The 14,210-nt window shown below is 40.3% G+C and overlaps 1 protein-coding gene across 1 annotated transcript in view; it reads right to left on the bottom strand.

Moving 5' to 3' along the window:
- Positions 1 to 4,359, bottom strand: part of thsd7aa (thrombospondin, type I, domain containing 7Aa) — a 205,390-nt gene extending 201,031 nt beyond the window's left edge. The window contains exon 1 of the mRNA XM_041808955.1: positions 4,206 to 4,359. Within this exon, the coding sequence (XP_041664889.1) occupies positions 4,206 to 4,359 (154 nt within the window). The remainder of the gene's footprint in view (positions 1 to 4,205) is intronic.
- Between the last annotated feature and the right edge of the window lie 9,851 nt (positions 4,360 to 14,210).

Raw genomic sequence — 14,210 nt, 5'->3', positions numbered from 1 at the left:
GAAAGTACTAAAGCATGAAAGAAAATCTACAACTATTTCCTAAGGCAGGCAGAAGAGAATTAACCAGTCACAAATTGCATGCCACTCTTGCACATGGACTATCACGTCCATCATGTGACAGCATACAAACACTGCACTGTGCACAATCATGCACCATGGGTCAACATCATGCAGCATTGCAATTACATGATCCTCTGCCCTGTAAATTTCAGTTTTCCGCTTAAAAATGACACTGAGCACTCTTATTTTTAATGCAAAGAAATAGAAGTGATGTGCTTTGTACTGACGAGCATGTGAATTGCATAGTTTTGCCTCTGTGTTGACACAAGTCAAAGCACCAAGCGTCAGTCATTGATATAGATGTTATTAATGCACAACTACATCCACTTAGCAAAACAAGCTAACAAACTCTGTTGAGTGAGGAAAGTGAAATAAAATCAAGGAAACTTCCTCTTCAACCCTCCTGGTACCTTGTCACCCCCCTCTTTCAATGTTCCCCATCCATCTCAAAGCAAGTGATGGAGACAAAAGTAGGAAGGAGGATACAGGGAAAATGTTTCACTGTGTTGCTTGCAGGCTGTCAGGATACTACAATAGGAATTAATGGGATCCAGCTGATTTTGTCACTGATGCTGCCTTGCACTGCATCAAGTTAGGAAACGCTTCAAATTGCACAAATGCATGGGAAAAGTTTCTGCAAATCTTTTTGCACAATTTAGAAAATGTTCTGCAGTTTGTATTAAGTTTTGAATGTCAAAAAAAAAGTAGTCAACACTGGGTGTTTATGACTCCTATTTTTGCAGCTGTGGTATCAAAATGGCTGTCCATATCATATGATTTTTACCAGAAGAGTTAAAATTACAGTTTCAGCCAATAAGTATGGTGAATTCTGTTGGCTTTAAGCTGCAGAGGATATAGCCTTGTTGTCTTTTTCCAATTTTCCAAACTTTGTTCTAGAGTGTATGTTTCATGAGGAAGTAAGTGATGGTGAGTGACCACCCTGTCCAAAGCTTATGTTAATGAGCAGTCTTTTAGCCTTTGCAGGTTCCCAATGCAAACTACACCAATTAATGAGAAATATAACTGCTGGGCAGTGGGCAATAAATGCCAAAAATGACTCATAACACTGGCACTAATTAAAGTAGTCTTCACTGAGGTAGAAAAAAAAAGGAAATAATGATCTGACATTACTTTTAGTTGGACAAACAAATAGCTCCACAACAAACTTGACAGTTAAGGTAAGGTAAGGTAAGATATATATCTGCAGAAAAACAGATTTAGTTTCTTCTTTTTGATATTGACAAACTAGTGACTACAGAGGACGTGTACTAGTGTTGATTTCTAAGTGCTCATTAAGCAGCACGGGCCAAGCTTGCATTAATTTCATTCCGTCTATAAAAACATTAAGGACTTTACATCCTGCAGTCTAAGGAAGGATTAATAACAAGTATAGATTAGACTCCACCCAAAGCAAGCATTGATCCATACAGGCCAAGCTGCGTTTCCAGGACTATACCCATTGATCAGCTAGCTCCCAGTGGTAGGGGGTTGCAGGATCCCAGTGAAACCAGTACATTGATCCAGAGAAACAGAGAGAGATTAGACAGTAGAGAAAGAGAACATTGATTCAAGCTGCATCCAAAGGGCACTCCTGTCCCGATGCGTAAGGGGGGGTTTCATCCCCATCACTCCTTTTCCCATCACTCCTCCTCTATCCTCCCCCCCCCCCCCCCGGCTGCTGGACCGTTCATCAGTATTGTGTCCCTCTGACCATGTGCTGCTCTCTCTCAGTGAATGAGCCTCTGCTGGTGAGAGGCACCACCCAAAACAACAGCAGCAGAGAGGAGGGGGGCGTTTCTTCAACGGCACAGCTGCCTTCACTGTACAGCTACTGTACTCACAGCACCCTGAGTTAACTCATTAATGCCCACTGCTGGGGTACTTTAGCACAAATCACCAGCATCAGCACCAAAATACTGCAGAGTGCTTTCTCCTCTACAGCCTGACAACTCACTAGACAATGTTCAGATCCTGGAAGATTTAAAAAAAAAAATGGGAGACCACAGACTGTTTGATTTTTAACATTGCAGTAAGACCACACATCTGCTGTTTGTAGCAGCAGTTTCACAGCTATGATTTCACTGATCAGATCTCACAAAAACTTGCATGATCAAAAGTGACTTCAGACAGAAATCAAACCTCAAGCAAAATCAACAGCTGCCCAATGACAGATCAAAAAAATTGGCTAAATGAAGTTTTCTTAGTTTTTGTGAGCCGTAAAAGTGGAAAACATCCAGTTAGTGATGCTACCTTGTCTGTTAAGTAAGTATCAAACAAATTTGATGTCTTCAATTCAAGATTGGAGAGGGAGGGAGCAAACTAAGCAGAAGTCAGGCTTTTTAACTGTAAATATCAAAATTGTGACCATCAACCATGTTTGATTCTGAAGATATAAGATCAATAAGGAGCAGGAGCAGTAAACTCATTATATCAGTACCGGACAACTTATTTGCTGCATCAAGCCTTGAATGTAGAGGCTAAGCCAATGCTTGAAGCCCCTGAGGTGCTTCACCGGGATTTATCTAATTGACACGCTAAACTTTACTGCATCTGATGAAGAGAGTCCGAGACAATAGCTTGCGCTGCAATAATCTGTGTATTTATTGCTCCAAAACTTCTTTGAGCTGATAAAAGCAATCGTAATCCCACATTCATCAAACACGAACAAACAATTCACCATACCGGCTTCTTCAGCGGTCAAAAACTGTTTCACTTCTGGGCAGAACACCTGCCTGGACAAAGATTGGTTCCTGTTTATAAAGTAGCACTCATTGGCTGCAACACCTTGAATCCAGCCATGCCTCCCCTCAATCATCGGCCAATGAGACAAAGAAAAAATCATGCTTTGGACTTGTAAATATCAAGAATCACACATTTAGTATTATTGATTTAAGAATGGAGAAGTTTTAACTCGGCTGGGAGCAGTATAATGACAGTAGTGATAATCCAAACTTGAGGGTTATTTGCAGGACTGAATGACTGCATCAAGCTTTTAATCATGCCATCCTCCTCTTGATCATTGGATCAAAAATCAGGCTCTTACATCTTAAATATCATAAATATCAAACATTTTTGATGTTTACAATTCAAGATCAGAGAGGCCTTGACCAAACTTGGTGGTTAAATGATCGTATTGATATTACTAACCTGAAGAATATTTGTACAAATTACCACTTGGATCAAGCCTTGAATTTGACTGTGCTTCACCCCTGATCATTAGAGGGTGCAAATCAGGCAAATGTCAGGGTCTTGATCTGAAAATATCAAACACCATGAATATCAGTTATGCTGGAAACTTCAACTCAAGATTGGAGAGTTTCAACCCCATCTGGCAAAGGTGATGGTTAGGCAAGAATAGTGATACCACGCACTTGAGAGTTATTAGGAGAAATAATCAGTCGCAACAAGCCTCAAATCCCCCACTCTTGGAGGGGAAATCTGTGGCAAAATAAAATACGTTCCAACCCAATAGGGAGCAGTGAAGTCACTGAATTATACCCACACTCGAGGATTATTTAGAAATACAATCTGCAACAACCCTTCAGATGGGCCACACCCCCCTGGTTGTTGGAGGGGGTAAATTGTGCCCAAACTCAGTCCTGAAATCATCTAGTGTGTAGCCAACCCTAAGCCTCATGCAGCTACCATACACAGACCATTTCATCAATTGCACTCATGTCAAACTGTGATAAATGAGCCCAGAAGCAGCGTGGGGCAACTGAGGATTCCCAGCTGCCTCAGCCCAGGACAGGGGAAGCTCAGCCAAAAGACAGCCAGCACAGCAGCGCTCCTCTCACCCGAGTCTGGAGGCAAAGAGACCTTCACCCCAGGGACTGCAGTAAATATGTTACCACACTATACAGTAGCAAGATGGCTCCAATGCATAAACCTCTGCAACATGCAGGAACAAGGCTGCAGGAAGGAAAGTTTTCCTCTAAATCAGATTTCATTTAATGGCACAAAAGAGAAAAAATCAACCAGAGAACACAAAGAAGACCACTTTAAGCAAGTTCACCAGTTTCTTTATGTGCACAAACATTTGCATATCCACATCGCATCAAGGCTGCAAAAGTAGTAGAGGATGGGACAGCAGCATCCCCAGCATCAGCACCCCAAAGAGAAAGAGTAGAAAGGATGCAGCGTACCTGTCTGCCAGATGTACAGAGGTTTAGTTTCCACTGCGGTTTGTGCATCCAGCTCACAGATGGAGAGAAAGAGCAGCGCTATCCTGCAGAGAGAGAAGAGCCGAGCCCCTCTCCAGACCCCCAGCGTCCCCATGGCTCTGCCGGCCGGCCCCATGGCCACCATACGGGGAGCACTGTAGATCCCAATGCAGAGGAAAAAAAAACAAGCCTGACCACGAGGTAGAGAGCAGGACTGTGAGTGAGATCTGCTTTGTCCACAGCAGTGCGTCCAGAAAGAAGAAGAAGTAGTAATCCTCTCGCTCTCCTCGTCCTTGCTGTGTCTCTTTCTCTCCTGGAGCCTTAATGAGAGACAACGAGGTCTGGCAGTAATAAAGCAGGGAACAATAGATCCCAAAGCCCAGCCTGCTGCTGCTGCTGCTGTATGCCGGGTTGATGCAGCGCCTCCCTCCCTCCCTTCTTCCCTCTCTCTCTCTCTCTCCGTTACACACAAACACATGCCCACACGCCCACTCTCTCTCCCTCCTCCTCCTCCTCCTCTCTCTCATCCTCTTTTCAAAGAGCTCACTGAAGCCGCTCCGCGCTCGTTTAGGAGAAGGCAGCTGGACCGGGCAGGTGGAGGTGTGGTTGAGCCTGTTGTCTTTTTTTAAACTCTACTAAAAAATACCAACACGCTACTTTGATAGACAAAAACGACCCAATTAAAACTTGAATATTATTGGGGAAAAAATCAGTAAATATCGCAGCACCAGTTTTTCTTTATAGAGTAATTAAACCCTCAGACCACTGAAGTAGATGAAAACAAGTATTTAGTGGTAGCCTACTGCTGATCAGCTCTCAGCTAACCACTACTGTGAGACACTGCGTCTGTCAGGACAGATACACGCCAAAACTTTGAAAATAAAATTGGGTTAAACTTCCGGTTAGCGTTAGAGTAAGGGTTAAGGTAAGGGTAAGGATACCAAAATTTAAAAGTCAAAAACCTGACCTGCAAAACTTTACAGAAAGTTTTATAAAGCCCACTAAACAGTTAGCTTACAGGGGTGAAAAAACCTGCCCTGCATGAAAACATGTTAATACAGCTAACAAAGCTAAGGCAGAAGCTTACAAATCTATATTATTGACATAATGTCATGTAACAGAAGACAGTACACCTGTTACTGTTTTCCTAATCTCAAATAATATTTTTCTTCACATAAAATAGCCTATATAGCCAACATTGCTAAGGCTTAAGCTAATGAAGCTAAGTTAGTTACGTCAGCTTATGCTGTGTTACAACACAGACAGCACACGTACGTTTTGCCGACGTTGGCCTTAGAGATGCACGTCAGCCCGCAATATTTAACGTCCGACAAGCATCAGCCGAAAAGGCTGTATTTACCCAGCTCATTAAATGTCTCAGCAAGGTCAGTTTGGGATTAGCTGGCGGATACCGCCGTGTACTCCAGACCAGAGGGTGGCAGTTATGCACTGAAGTAGTTTGCTACCATAGTTAAAAAAAAAAAAAAAAAGAAGAAGAAGAGCACAGAGAGTTCACCACCAGCTGTTTTCAGGTAAGTTGTCATTTTCATTAAAATGGTATTTTAAAAAAGCAGTTTTTCATAGATTTGGGCAAATTTGGAGTAATTATTTGGCTGGAAAGCCGAAAGGATACCGGGGGGCACTGCCTCCTCAATTTGTTTTTAGTTTAGGAGTCCATGAGATTTTTGGCGGAGGCTGAATAATCTGTGCAGATCTCCTTTAAAATAAGATCCAGTCATTAAATCGGTTAAAAGACACAATAAAGCTGTGTGACGGCCAACATGGAACAATCAAAACAAGTAGTGCTTTATTATGACCTAAAGAAAATGATGCAAGTTACATGATGCTGTGAGATATGTTCATTAAAATTACATGCTCATAGTCTTTTTTTTTCCTTTTGCAGGCAGCCAGAGGAGGAACGGGGTGCTGCTGTTATTGCTGTTGTTTATTGTTATTGTTTAGTGATGTTTATTGTTCACTGTATTGTCTGTGCTGGAGATCTGTAAATAAAGTTTCTTAACTTGAATTCTGGCTCTTCATTACAAACACACATGAAATTGGGTAGCTATTTTTAAGTCAGTATTGTTTTTCACACTGGATAGTAAAATGTATAATCTTAAAGGTCCGACCTAAATAAACAAAGGTCCCATAACCGAGGCTATATCTGCAGAGTACCCTGGCGCTACAGCTTTAATGGTTCAGACGTCGTGTGATGGCAACTTAAGATGAAATGCCAATGTCTCTGCAACATATTCGCAAATAGCAAACGCTCTCCCTGCAACATCTTGGTGGTGGAACTTTATATGCCGGGCCGACATCAGTGCAACAATTGTGTGCTGTCTGGGAAGTAGTTAACGTAGCAGAAACAGTAGCCTACATCTTTTACAGTTTTGCAAATCGCATAAACAATATCTTCACATAAAATAGCTAGCCTGTATACCCAACATAGCCAAATCTTAAGCTAATGAAGCCACGTTAGTTGCGTTAGCTTATGCTTTGTTTACTAAAGCTAACTAAGCTACATAGCTACATTACCCAAATAGCTAACTCAGCTACTTTAGCTACATTACCTACTTAGGTAACATAGCAGGAGACCGTACACCTTTTACAGTTTTGCAAATCTCATAAACCATTTTTTTAATATAAGCTAGCTAGCCATTACAGCTAACATTGTCAAGTCTTAAGCTAATAAGGCTACATTAATTAATTTAGTCTATGCTTTGTTGGCTAAAGCTAACTTAGCTATGTTGGGTACATAGCTACATTACCTCCATAACTAACTCAGCTACGTTAGCAATAGCTTTGTCACTATGGTGCTCCCCTCTGGAACAAACTGCCTGCTGACCCAAGGTCTTTGTTTATTTTTGTCTCTTGTTTTTATCTTCTGTAAAGCACATTGAGTTTACATTCATATAAAATGTGCTATATGAATAAAATTGAATTGAATATTTTTTCTAAAGCTCACATTGCTAAAGCTAACGTAGCTACATTGGCTGACCTAGTAACGTTAGTTTTGTAGCTAGTGTAGCTCCATAAGTTTTAGCAAAAGCTAATGAAGCTGAAGTAAGCAACTGTTGGGTCTATACAAAATTTAATATCCGGTAAGGGATTAAATTGTTCTGTTTTATTTATGATGTGTTGCTTTGTCTGTAATGTTTGCAATGTGGTGATTTCACAAATGTTACTGCCAGATTTTGTTTATGAATAAAGTTGAATTAAAAAAAAAACCTTCTAAAATGGGAAAATCGGTGTACCAGCAAAGAGGGCTTAATAGTATCAAGCAGATTTGATTATCACCTGTTTTATCTGAAGTATTCAAGGTAGACTTATCACTACTTGAGTGTGAAACAATGGTATATGCTCCTGTAGAAGACAAAATGTCTGAGGGATTTGAATGGTGAGTTCGCCTTTGGAAACAGGGCTAATAAAAAAGTGGGTGGTCTCTGTTGAGCTCTATTACGTCTCTTCTTTCCTGATCGATGTGGCGTCCCACAGCAGTGGTCTGTCGGTTCAGATTCAAATTGACATTTTTGCAGAAATTATTTAATTCAGTTTGTTAAAATTGTATATAGTGACTGCCTTCTACAGGTTGACCGGTCACTAATGTTAAAACCCCTGCAGCAAGAGTGGGTTGCATTTTTATCGACCCATGACTGATTAACTCAGAACTATGACGCCAAGTTTGGTTTGCCATTTCAGACTGGTTTATCTTCACACCACTAGTGCCTATACAGCACTGTGAAACAGTATTTGCCCCCTTCCAGATTTCTTCTCTTGTTTTTTGCATATTTGTCACACTTAAATATTTCAGGTGATCAAAAGAAAATAAATATTTGACAAAGATAACTCAAGTCAATTAAAAAATGCAGTTTTAAATGATAATTTTATTTATAAGTGTGTGAAAGTAATTGACCCCTTAACCTAATAACCGGTTGTTCCACCCTTGGAGGCAACAACTCAAAGCAAGTGTTTGCATCAACTAGCAATGAGTCTTTAGCTTTGCTGTGGAGGAATTTTGTCCCATTCTTCTTTGCAGAATTGTTTTAACTCAGCCACAATGGATGGATTTCCAGCAAGAATAACCCGTTTAAGGTCACCCCACAGCAACTCAATCAGATCAGAAGATGAACCTGGACTAGGCCACTCCAAAACTGCTATTTTCCCTTTCTCTTTCTTATTGTTGAATCATGAACACTGACCTTTACTGAGCCAAGTGAGGCCTGCAGGTCTTTAGATGTTGCTCTGGGTTCTTTTGTGATCTCCTGGGTGAGTCATCTATTCACTTTTGGAGTTATTTAGGTAGGTTCAATATGGTTCCAAGTTTTCCATATTTGTGTTTGGCTCTCACTGGGGTTTGTTGGGTCTCAAAGTCTTAGAAATGATTTTGTTGTAATCCTTTTGAGACTGATAGATGTCAGTGACTTTGTTTCTCATCTGTTCTTGAATTTCTTTAGATGAGTTGGAGCCAAATGAGAGCACAAATGTCAAAAAATGACAGAATTTGACTGATCTTATGAAACCAAACTGATAAGAAATGAAAAGCTGTTTGGGAACTGAAGGAGCCAGATCTCTCTCTGAGCTGAGCCAAATGATCCAGATCGCCTAAAGGCTGATATTCCTATCACTCTGGTCAGGAAGTATACCACACTGAAAACTCTTCAAAATGCCCAGAGTTCAAGTTTGTTTGTTGACTTCTGAGTTGGATTGTTATTGTATTAATTATGTACCATGCAACAACAGGGCACCAAAGCCATTATCATTGCTCAGGGTGCAGGCTGCACCCAAAATCAATCTGAAGTGCAAAGATTTCTAAAGTCCATAGGAGTCAAAAAAGAAAGTGATACTGTTTTCTCTCTGTAAATCATCAAGTTTATTTTAATTCTACAACTTGTATCCAGAATGTTCTACCACTGGACTAGACCAATCTACTTGCATGAGTAAACAAATCCTGAACATGCCAGCTTAACTCAGAGGCATTTTTAGCTCATGGTTGGGGTCAGGGTGGGGACAAAATTCATCCCTGGCATTAATTCATGTGGACATGTCCCATCATTTATTTTTGGAGTTTGCAGCATCAGCAGCAAGTTTTTTTCCCTTCCTTTTCATCTCTGATTTTTTGTGCAGCTCCTTTCGCCTCTTTATCCCTTTCATTTTTATTTTATTTCCTTTTTACCTCTCTTGTCCTGAATTAATCTGACTGGTTCATGCTCTGCCTCCAACTTTATAAATGTTTTACATGATTGTTGGTTTGTTTGGGCAGAAAGGAAGGGGGAAATGGGTAAAAAACTTAAAAATATTATCATACTACCCAGGGATCGGCTCAGTCTGATGTATTTATCTGCTTTGTCTGTAAGAACTCCTGTTGCACGGTAAAAAAATAAACCAAAAGTATGAATTAAGTGTAAAAAAGGTAAGACTTACTGGTGCAGTTGACCAGTTTAACCTTGCATGAAATTCAGGCCTCAGGTTCCCCGTTCAGTAAGAAGAGCTGCTTATTATTCATGAGAGTGGAACGCTGCACTCAATGAAAGCAGATCATAAATTTGATCAGCGGCAGGAGGGTCAGTAAATCAAATGGACAGTGTCAGTCACAACGCCATGGGAACAGAGCCGGTTTTAGTTGATTTATTTAACATGGTCCTACACTTTTAAGGCTAATAGTTCACAGCTCCTCTCCCTTGATGCTTGTAATTAGATTTTCCTTTAAAGATGGACTAAAGTGTGGTGGATTCTATTTTAACCTCTGGCCACTACTGCAGGAGCAGAGTTGTTTATAACCACAGAACATACAGAAGATAAGGCCACTGTGGTGTCAACCAGCAGTCTTCTAGACAAACATTTCATGGCAGAGAATTTGGAAGTTGGAGGAGAGGGCAGAACTAAGAAACCCCTTATCAGCTAAAGATAATGGTGGTTTATCCTAAGCAGCTCTGAGAAATTATACCAATATAATAAACCAATATAGAGGCACAAAAAAAAAAAAACATTTTACCTATTTTCCTTAAACATTCCATTTTTTTTCAATATTATGACTTTTTTTCTCAATATGTCAACCTTTTTTATTCAAACCAAAAAAATTTATTTATTCTTGACATTTCAGCATTGTTCTCAACATTTTGACTTCTTCCCTCAGTATTTTTCCCTTTATTACTAACATTCTGACTTTTCTTAACAACAATTTTCCTGTTTTTTGTTCCCTAAATCTTGACCTTTTTGAATTTTTTTCTGAGCATTTTGACATTTTTTCAAAACTGATCAGTTTTTTCCAAACAATAAAAAAAAAATTCAAAATTTTGACTTTATTTTCTCAATATTTATCTCTTTGTTGTTCTTTAAATTGTAACATTTTCAACAATTTTATTTATTTTCAAGCACTAACCTTTGTCTAATTTTTTTTCCAACTTAGAAGAGACATCTCACACTGAGCTATTCAGAAAAAACAACACACTGACTGCATCTAGGGCATTGGTTCTCAACTGGTGGGTTGGGGCCCAAAAGTGTGTTGCAAGGTTATTTTCTGTAGGCTGTAGATGTGTGCATAGAAAAATCTGTGCATAAAGGTCTATAAGGTGCTTTTATCTTGAAGGATATGTCAATTCTTTCCCCCACTCATTTTGACTGACTTTTCTTAGAATTTGACCCTTTCCTCAATATTTAGATCTTCTGTTTATCCCAGCATTTCAACTGTTTTGTCTTTTTAAATCTTGTTGTGTGTAATATCTTGAATGAAGATGTCTCTCTGAACTTCTCTGGAGATTGTGGCTTTTGCTGTGTTTACTGAAATTGTTAGTATTTTTTTTTCTACAGATCAAAACTACATTTTGATGAGATGTGAGTTTTTGCACTCTGTTGACTTCACCAGTGACATGTTCATACTGGCAGAGGGCCCATAGCACACCCACCCTCCCACTTCTGCCAGCCTGTGACCACCACAACACCCCCGAGCCCCCGTCACACTACACATCCTCCACATTTCCCTCAGGCCCCTTCACTCATTTCACAGCCATTAGCTTAATAAAGGAACTTTTCACCTGCTGCTCCATGTGGACCCCGCAACAAATTCACCCAGCAGTGACCATGCTGTGTGGGCCCCCACCACCCAGCTGGCATCAAGCTTTTGTTAAGACCCTCATGGAAGCCAGGATCAAGAAATCACACTTATAAGCATTTAAGGAAATACAAGATATCTCCGTAGTTAAAGAATAACTGAACCTCAGAGTTTCAGCTGAGGCTTATCTACCCTGGAATTAAGAAAAATGAACACCATGGAGAGTACTGGGCGAGAGGAGAGATAAGACACACCCTTTTACTCATTCTTGGAGAGGATGACTCTGTCATGGTGGATGCCATAATAAGAAAAATCCTGTTATAACAATAAAAAATAAGAATTTCTCTGGAACTATACTTCCCACAACCTGACATCTCTGATTGGTGGATCCTTCTGTTTCAATGGAAATATCTGTTCTGTTGGCTGCTACAACTCAAGTCTCTTTTAAATGGAATTATTACTAAGGCCTGGAAGGTTGCTATTGAAATGGGGAGACCTAAGTGATGTCAGTAACTACATACCAATCTTCAAACATTCCTGTCTGGCTCAAGTATTAGAATCACTGGTAAATAAGCAACTATGACGTGTCACAACTATGACACATCAGCAAACAACAGTTTTACTTGTCACCAATCAGGATTTAGACCTGGTCACAGTACAATCTCTGCAACCCTTATTTTAAACAATACTGTCAGTTCAACTGATTCAGGTAAAAAATGCATTGCTCTCATTATTGATTTATTAAAGGCGGTTTTGACAGGACTCAGTCAGTTGTGATCAATAATGCAAAATCACCCATATGGTAATGAATCCAGGGGTGCCTCAGGGTTTCATCTTGGGACCACTTTTCTTTTCACTGTGTCGTAATGACATCAATGAAACAATACAAAATTGTAAAACTGAACTTTATGCTGATGATATAATTTTATATACGTAAAAACCTTCAATGCGCCAGTCAATCTGTCTCAACAACAGCATGATTTGTAGTTCTGATTAATCTAAGATTGACACTGAATGCCACAAAAACCAAAAACATGGCTTTTTGAGATGAATTTGGCCACTATGATACTTCCTTGTCTATTTTATGTTAAACAATGTCAACAATTCAAGTATTTCGGTGTTTGGCCAAATTAGGTCTTGTCTTAAATCACAGATTTCAGATTGAATTGGAAAAATAAGACCTCGGCTAGAGTTACTGTTCTGGAAAAGTTCTTACTAAAAGACAAATAATAGAAAAGACAGTTCACGCTACAGTACTGCCTGTTTTGGATTATGGAAACACTCTATATACAAAGCAGCTGTTTCTATATCGAAGCCACTGGATGCCGTATATCACAGTGCTCTCCGCTTTATCACTAGTGAAAGATTTCATACTGATCATTGTGACCCACATCACTGTAGGCCGGCCTTCCGTGGGTCAGTGTAGGAATCAGCAGAATTTTTATTTGTAGGACACTTGCAGGTAAACTCCCTCCATATCTGACTACTCTCATGTCTACAAACATCTCAACTTGTTCAGCCAGATCTCAGAACTGGGTCACCAAACCTTGGATCAACCAGTAACTTCCAAATGATGACTAGATTGTTCTCTTCGGCATCATATACCATCTTTCAAAGAGCTTGTGTCTGAACTAAATGTAGAGCAAAAAGTAAGAAAAGTTGTGTCTGGTTGATTATTTCTTTGTTGTAACAATGCTTCTTGGCAATAAATCTTATACTGTTGAAAAGCCTGTTTATTTCCCTTTTGATGATGCTACATTTGTAAGGAACATGCAGTTGTGGGATGAGCAGCAGAGCTGAGTGTGTGGGTTGTGCCCATGAAAAAATTACTAGATCTTCTCTGCCAATGTCAAACAGCTTATTCTGCCATTGACTTTTTTTTGGTGTTTTTTAATGAATTGGGTGATTGAAGTCTGAATAAACAAGACACGTGGGATGGCATCCCGAGTCTGCCAGTGTGGTTGTGTTGGTCACTCTGGCACGAACAGCACACCCGAGCTGATCCCTCAAGTGTTCAGTGGGGTTGAGGTCAGGACTGCTAGCAGGCCATTCCATCCTCTCCACTCCTTAATTCTGGAGGTATTCTCTGATAGACCCCGCTCAGTGGGGGCAAGCGTTGTCATCTTAGAGGATAGAGTTCGGTCCCAGACTGTGGAGATATGGGATTGCCACTGGTTGCAGAATCTCATCTTGATATCTTTCTGCAATGAGATTTCTTCCAATGACATCAAGCCTTGTTTTTCCAGTGAGGGAGATGCCGCCCCACACATCACACTGCCTCCACCAAATTTCTTACTCTATCAGTGCAGCAATCAGCATGGCATTCTCTGCATCTTCTCCACACTTTGACCCTTCAATTCAAATGCCATGGGCAGAATCTCGACTCATCACTGAACATAACGTTCCTCCACAAGTTCAGGTTCCAGTGCACATGTTGCTGACCACCACAAATGAGCCTGATGGTGAAGGGCAGTCATCATAGACCTCCTGGCAGCTCTATAAGACTGGAAATTGACTGTGTCTGGTCTGTCCTGGATTGTCTGGGTAGAGAGCCGTCAGCGCTATCATCCTGCAAACCTTATTGTTGGTGTTAGGTTTATACAAGAAGAGTGATTGCAATTGCTCTAAAATGTGATCTATTAACCTGGGCATGGGTTTACAAGAATAAGCATGTGTCTACGAATGTATTTGTAATTGTTCAGTCTGTATTTTTCTGTCCTTTCTTTTGTTGTACGCTTCCAGGGTACCCCTGGAAAAGAGACCTTGGTCTCAGTGGGACCTCTGTTAAAATAAAGGATAAATTAGAATAATTTAACAGAGGTTTATGGTTGTGGGCAATCAAGTGGGCATTCACTGTTGAGCTCTATAGCTGTGTTTAAACCGAGCAGTCCGACTCGGTTAGGGTAAGAAGTACTGTTAGACAGTTATCATTACAGGTT

This window comes from Cheilinus undulatus, linkage group 16 (assembly GCF_018320785.1).
Source record: "Cheilinus undulatus linkage group 16, ASM1832078v1, whole genome shotgun sequence".
NCBI lineage: Eukaryota > Metazoa > Chordata > Actinopteri > Labriformes > Labridae > Cheilinus > Cheilinus undulatus.
This window is presented reverse-complemented; position numbering and strand designations above follow the sequence as displayed.